The sequence below is a fragment of the Atta colombica genome, unplaced genomic scaffold (genome assembly GCF_001594045.1).
Source record: "Atta colombica isolate Treedump-2 unplaced genomic scaffold, Acol1.0 scaffold55, whole genome shotgun sequence".
Taxonomy (NCBI): Eukaryota; Metazoa; Arthropoda; class Insecta; order Hymenoptera; family Formicidae; genus Atta; species Atta colombica.
Window position 1 is genome coordinate 2,945,620 of NW_017259545.1, and position 7,709 is coordinate 2,953,328.

A 7,709-nucleotide genomic window follows, 5' to 3' on the forward strand; every position below is an offset into this window, starting at 1 on the left:
CGACGATGACGGCGACGACGGCGACGTGGATCGGGACACCGTAATGACACGAAGCACCGCGACACGTAACCGCGAACACCGACACTCGCGGTCGAGGCACCACGCCGCTAAATTTTATCTACAAGATGTCTGTCTCTCTGCTTCTCCGCGGCGCGCACACTGACGGCTCCTCGGCGGGCAGGAGAACGGTCGCGCAACCCGCCGCGCGCAGCGATCATTCGAGACAGCCGATTGGCTGTGCTGCCACCAGCTGCCGCCACCAGCTGCCGCCACCCGCGCGTCCATCGCTCGCCGTCCGTGCCAGCTACAATGAAATAGCGAGGCGCCACTGACTGACCGCGAGTTCTCTCATCGATACTTTCCGTTCTTCCGCTCTTCGTTCGACCAGATTTTATTTATTTGCCTAATGCTCGTTTTTACTATTGCAGATTAACTTCAAGTCTTCTCTCAGTTTATCTTTTTCATAATTTTAAGAATTAAAAAAACACAGATGTTCCTTTCCAATTTCAATGTATTTTGACTTTTATCTCGATTTAACTTGTTTTTAATCTTCTTCTAATTCTAAGAATTCTAATTCTAATTCTTAGAAAAGATAAAAAATAAATTAACCTAAGATTAAAGTTAATCTACATTAGTAGAAATAGATCAGAGTAAATCAAGATTAAAATATAAATCTGTACATTGATAGAGATATTAATTAAGTTTCACACTTCTCGTGTGTTCGAAATGCAAGAAAAATGTTGAGTCGTTCTCTAGGTTTTGAGAGATAAATGGAAATAGAAACTGAACAAAGTACTCGGAGAGTATATTTATTTTGCTTATTTTTTAACGTGATAAATGATTAAGTGCAATAATATTTGTATATAAAATTGTTTATAAATCCCGCATACAACATGTGATAGATTGAGAAGAAACGCATGTATAACTCATACATATAACTCAACAGCCTTCCATTTTTTTTCTCAGAAATTAATAAATATGTAACGAAATATTGTACATAATGTAATCGGTTAACTACGCCACGTGCAACACTCCGTATTGCTGCATTCTGTATGAAAGAACTATAAAAGTTACAATGATTTACATTTTTTTCTTCCTTACAGCTAATTCTTAATTCTGAACCTACTTTTATACAGCTCTATTTTCTCGTTTCTGTATACGATACATTAATGCTTTGCAGTTTTATGTTGAACTATACTTAATCTAATGTTAATTTATACAATATAAAGTTTTTACACAGTTCTATTATAAATATTCAAATTAATGCATGACTATAATCAGCAAAATTGTACTTTGAGTTCTTCAAGATTTCTGTAAATAATAAAAAAAAAGTTCTTTTTATATTAAAAGCCATTAGAATGAAAACATGATTTCCACATTTATAATGAAAAATAGTTTAGATCATAATGTTCATAATCTTTATATATATCTTTATATATAATCTTTATATATATCTTTATATATAATCTTTATATATAAATTATAATCTTTATATAAATAGATTTGATTAATCACTCCGTTTCTCAACTGTAAATATAATAACTAAACATTAATATAATAATGGAAAATAATTTGCTTTTCAATTAAAACAAGCGACGTATATAATAATTTATATGTTAAAAACTAGATGAAACAATAAATTAGCGGCATAATGCTCTGAGAATGATTTCGATTAAATGTCAATTAATTATAAATTTATCAGTGATAATCAGTGAAATTTATTGAAATTGACAAACAAAATAGGTTACTCCAAAGTTCTTTACTATCATTATTTGTTGTCCATAATATAATTTTTCTGTGCATTAAACAAAAAAACTGTTTATTATATATGTAAATGTAAACAAAATATTATAGATAAAATGCGGATGTGTCGAATGTTAAATGGAATAAAAACGGAAGTATTTTTTTTTAAACACAAGATAAGAATCATGATCTGTCTCCGTTATACTTTCTGCTAGACGTTATCTATTCTTTTCTTTTTTGTGTGAAATAAAACCTATTACATAAACAGACGTTTATCTGATATATTATTTTTATTTGAATTTTTACAATGGGAAGCTCCGTCAGTTTTGCAATCACAGTGCAAGCAATAGCTCGCCTTGCACTCGATCTTGCATATTCATGCATGTCGGTAGAACAGACCAATGATTAGAGATTGTAAAGAATGCTCTATCCAGACGTTGGTTTGTTATTCCATATAAACAGCAGCTGGTAAAGCTACCTTTTCGTTATCGCACATATTATATTTGAATTTGGCGATGAAACATTTGTGCATCAGTCGCTCGTTGTTTGTATCATATATGTATTTGTGTCAAATCGATGCTAAAATCATTTACCGTTTTTTCATCAAACTTTATATTAAATAACAATCGTAACCGATATCCTCGACTTTTTCTTAATACAGTACTGTAGCTTTTATAATTGATTATAATTAACGATTTTTAATATAATATCCAATTTTTTATCTTCTCCTCTTCGACGTTTTCACTCATACGAGAACATCTGAACGTAAATGTATGAGTTTTGATTGACAGCATATATCGCAAGCACGGTTGGAACGTCAACGGCAAATCGTTCGGTAACAGGTTGACGACGTTCTGAATTTTATTTTCCCTTCGCTCGACGTCAAGTCAATAGCCTTTGTCGCGTCTCAAGGGAACAACGTGCGATAATTCTGCATGCGGTTGTTTATAAGCACTTGTGTTGGAAAACAGGTTGAGAGAATTTGCAAATAACAGCAGCGCGAAACAATTCCTGCAGCTGACATTTGTTTAATCGCATATTCTTTTTTAGTAAAAAATATTTTTAAAATACACAGATGAATTCTGCTAGGTTGTTATAACGTACAATAATGATATTATCGTAGTCTGTAATTGGCTATGGCTTTAAATCTTATATCTTTAGAAATTATTACTTAAAAGAAAAATTTACAAATAATGTTTAAATTTAATTTTTCCGAAACTTTCTTGCACTGATTGAGAATTGGTTGAATCAACTAATCTCTAATTTAGATACGGTATACACATAAATCTTACAAATTTAATTATTATCTAACATTTTATTTGTATTATCGGAAACAAGTAAAATGTTACAATAATCAAAATTTTTGCTTCAACTAAATTATTTTATTGCATCAACCAAAGATTGATCAGCCCATCTAACAAGAGATTAGAGTTGATTCAACGAAATGGGATTCTCAATATATAGTAGTTATATTTTAAGTTGCGAATTTCGGGACATCCTGTATAATCAATTATCAATTAAATTTTATTGACTAGACATGTAACAATTCGGTAAATGCGAAGGTCGATCGGTATATACAGTTCATCTCTTGTAGCAACATTTATACGGTGATCCAATGTTCGCGTAGCATACGAAATACATGCCATGTATGTGTTGTTATCGACTTTATCGAAACTTCTTTCGTTATTCACTGGGCTATCGGAATTGGGATAAACAACCGGCAACGTTGGCATTTACTTCTTCTGGCATCTGTGAACGCTGTATGGTTTGACAGACAACACAGTAGTACCCACTCATCATCCATTCAACAAGTGTCTTCTTCATTTGTGGCTAAAATGAATGGAACTGTGCACTACGCTATGGTGGCTTTGCGTCAGACATCCGGTTGCAAGATCATTGCGGATTATTCCACGAATCCAAACCCGGTCTATCGTACTATCGCTCTCAGTACTATCGATGGTCTAAAAACCGTCGAGGACGACAAGATCAGCGTCGATAACAGTAGGTAAGATTTGCATATCATAATAATCATGCATATCATAATAATTACTTGCAAAGAATATGTAATTTTTTAATTTATTTTAAGAATAATAACACGTAATGAAAAGCAATAGTATAATCAAATATATGCATTTCCAACAGCACAGAGAATAGATTTCACGTACTAAACTTGTTTTTGACTTTAAAAAGTGCGTTAAATTGTAAGATGTATTATGAGACACATAGTCATCAATTTTTCTTGTAATGACGTTCACTAAAATCAAGTGTAATAGGTCGCAACAGATTAATTAACCGATAAGATTAACATGCCTCATTACTTTTATTCTTTTCAGTCAATTTCTTTTTTGAATTTATTGAGTCGCAGTTTACCAATAGAAATTATTTTGTAATTATAATGTTATCAAGACACTGAAGATGACCTTAATTAGAGTTGAAATGTCTGTTATTCATATTACTGACAACCGTCATATCAAGCACTTAGATCCAGCTTGGCTTTCGTGTTTACTACTTTATATTTAATCTTCAAGCAAACTTGTGATTTATTATTATTTGTTATTGTTTGATCTGCGCTGCAATGAGTAAAAAATATAATTCTTTCATAGATATACGGTACATGTGCTGATTGGGGAACTTTACTATATTTGTTTGACATCGAAAGTGAACTGCCCCTCATCAGCGATATGGGTAGAATCGTGCTCTCAAATATTTTTGCAGAGGCTACGGGCAGTTTATAAAGATTTACCATTAGCAGATTTGTCGAAAAATTTAATCAATCTCACGGAAGATGAGTTCTCAAAACCATTAAAAAAAATAATTGTAAGTGATAAAATAACTTTATATATAATAGGGAAGAAAGTATGGAATTTAAAAAAAAAATTTTTTTAATCTTTTAAAAAAATAGAAAGAACACAGTTTATAGGTTTATAAGTTACTTGTAATAAAACTTGTTCAAACTTTTTGACTAGTTTTAATAATCGACAATAATGAAACTGTAACACATTAAAATATATTAGTAATTTTATGTTCCATAATAGCCTCTCTCTAAAAATAAATGATATTATCATTCATAAATTTATGCAGATAAATTGTAAAAAATATCAATACATATAAAGAATAAAACTGGTATTATTTCAGGAAGAATATAATCAAGGTATTGGCTGTAAGAATCTGACTTCAAAGTTAGAAGAAGAATTGATTGAAGTACGTCGCATTTTGATGAATGGAGTCCAAAAGTTGATTGATAGGGGCGAAAGGTTGGACGAACTCATCCGAAAGACGCAAAATCTCGAAATTTCGGTGAGAACATCTCGATGTTTTTCTTTTCTCTTTTTCGTTTCCTTTTTGTATTATATGTTGCCTTTTGATAGGTAGAAGAGCTCATAAACATGAAATATGAAACATCAATCAAGAATGAATAAATCATAACAATCGTGCAATATTTTCCATTAATACTCGAGTTAATTAAAAATTATCAATTCGTTAATAATTCACGCAAATTGAATCACTGATGTAATTCCGTTAATACAATCTTCTATATGTATATTTATGATCTCTATAATGAGAAACATTGTTACACCGAATAATCGCAACCGTACAAACGCAGTTTTTAGTAACTTTAATTATAATTGCAAAAGCAAAAAAATAAATTAACCTTAAATGCAGGGTCGCATAACTGACCTCACTAAATTTACAGCAATCGCTTATCCACTCCAATACGTAATATTTGTGAATATTTTTATTACAGTCGCGGGACTTCCACGTAGTGTCAAGGGCTCGGCAAAAGAAAAATAGCAACTTGAAGATAGTAATCGTAACGTCAATCTTCATGCTTATGTTAGTTGTATTTCTTACAGTTTTTATATATTGTTTTGAAGTTTACTGTAATTCTTATGCACATGGAACATTAATGACTACTCGAACTAACTAGAAAACTTTAAATTAGCGATATATATTAGCGTTACTCGTCCAGCTCGATTTACCCTTTATAGTTTTGCATTCATATATTTTTTGTATTTTAACAATAAATATACCTTGTCTTGTATGACAGTCATTATTTCATTATAATAATTATAATACAAATTAATTAACGCATTATAATACAAATTAAACGTGCAAGCTGAAATTATAGGTAGATATTTGCAATATTATCACAAAATATACATTGATTACTTTATTAATGATAATCCTTGTTCAATTAATTTTTCTTTCAATTTAAAATTTGTGCCTTGAAAATTAATAAAATTGGATTTATTTTGTCTGATAATATAATACTTATTAAAAAATTTATGCGTTGTCAATCGATCTAATATACGAACTGTCAAAATACACGATGACAGCTGTTCATACACATCGTGTATTGAGATCATCAATCAGCATTATAAAAAAAAAGTTACAATTAATAAGTTACAATTAGATACGATCGACTTCTGATGTCTTTTTTAAGAGTGTACAAATAAAAAAAAAATTATAATCTCTGATTTTTAATATTTATCAAAAGCTATTTCTAAATAATTCGACATTTAAAAGAATGGCGTCGCAATTAGGATTTGCGATTAATTCCGTTGAATTGCAGAATGTAATTAAAATTAAACACGATTTAGCCGAATCATTAAAACTTAAGCATTTTATTGCGGCTCGTAAGATTCAGGTTAGTTAAAATCCAACTATATTAATGCGAGATATATATTAATTAATACATATATATTTGAAGCTTCTGACATTTAGGCTTGGTTCCGTGGTATCATTACCCGCAATCATCTTCGTAAACTTCACGAAAAGGCGACGATTCTGCAACGTCATTGGCGCGGTTATTATACCAGGATGTTCATCATTAATCAGTATTTGGTCATACGTGTTCACCAGATGTGGCAAGATCATTACAATAATATGGCAATGAGAATCCAAGCCGTTTGGAGGGGATATTGGTCTAGAAAAACAAAGATCAATTTTTTGCAGTTTCAACGATGGTTGAAAAATGTTTATATAAAGAACAATGAAACTTTAGAAAACATGCAAAGGTATGCTTTTGCACACGTCTTGTTGTACGCAATTTTAGCAACATACTTTATTTTGTAGATTTAGACAACGAGAGTTTGAGCATATGGAAAGTTTAATTGAACAAGAAGCAATGCTTTGGATTTTATTTATTTTGTTTAAGGTAAAATAATATAATTAATATGAGATCTTTGCAATTTACACATATACACCTTACTATTTATTATATAATTTAATATTTAAACATATATACATTATGTCCCTGTAAAGCTGCATCACTTGCTGAGAACAAAATGCCGTCCAGGTGTCATCACAAGAATTGATAAAACTCGCTTTATATACATCGAAGAAATGTTAAAGTGTCTCGAATACAATCAATATATTGCGAAAGTAAAAACTGTTTGCAAAGACTGTCAAATCGATCGTAAATGTTCCTTAATCTTTCGAAACACTTATTTTGAAAAATGTGAGAAAGAAATTCGTGAGTTTGAAAGAAGTTTGAGGTCTGGGAAAGTGCACATTTCTAAAAATATAGTTAATTAAATTTAAATTAAATTTTCTTATAAAATACAGTTAATTGAATCAATTACAATTCAATTACAATTCAATTCAATTATAATTTATAATAAAATAATCTCACAATTTTACAAACAGAAATGTATATCCAATCGTTTCACAATTTTATTAAATATTGCTTTTTTTTGTATCTTTGTAGATTAGTGTTTTAAAAAGGAAAAAGGAATTATGGTAAAGAATAAATTAAGCTATTAAAGATCACAAAAGAATAAATATTTCGGAAAGTGCTTACATCAAAATTTTATATATGTATGTACAACCAAATAAATTATACGAAGTTTAACATTAACAAAATGGAATGCCAATTAATCAGATTCGCTTAAACGGTCCAATCGCACATACACACACATACACACACACACACACACACACACACACACACACACACACACACA

General features: G+C 30.6%; 2 protein-coding genes across 2 annotated transcripts in view; both read left to right on the top strand.

Annotated features, from left to right (window-relative positions):
- LOC108691982 overlaps nt 1-382 on the top strand; it is a 1,188-nt gene extending 806 nt beyond the window's left edge. Inside the window, exon 2 of the mRNA XM_018200033.1 lies at nt 1-382. This exon is cut by the window's left edge and continues 1 nt beyond it. Within this exon, the coding sequence (XP_018055522.1) occupies nt 1-44 (44 nt within the window). The 3' untranslated portion in view covers nt 45-382.
- A 3,167-nt stretch (nt 383-3,549) lies between these two features.
- Nucleotides 3,550-6,910, top strand: LOC108691956 (vesicle-associated membrane protein 712). Its single transcript, XM_018199945.1, has 5 exons — nt 3,550-3,748; nt 4,347-4,560; nt 4,879-5,040; nt 6,469-6,761; nt 6,820-6,910. Exons 1-5 carry the CDS (start codon nt 3,579-3,581, stop codon nt 6,908-6,910), a joined length of 930 nt encoding a protein of 309 aa, XP_018055434.1. The 5' UTR covers nt 3,550-3,578.
- Nucleotides 6,911-7,709: the final 799 nt, after the last annotated feature.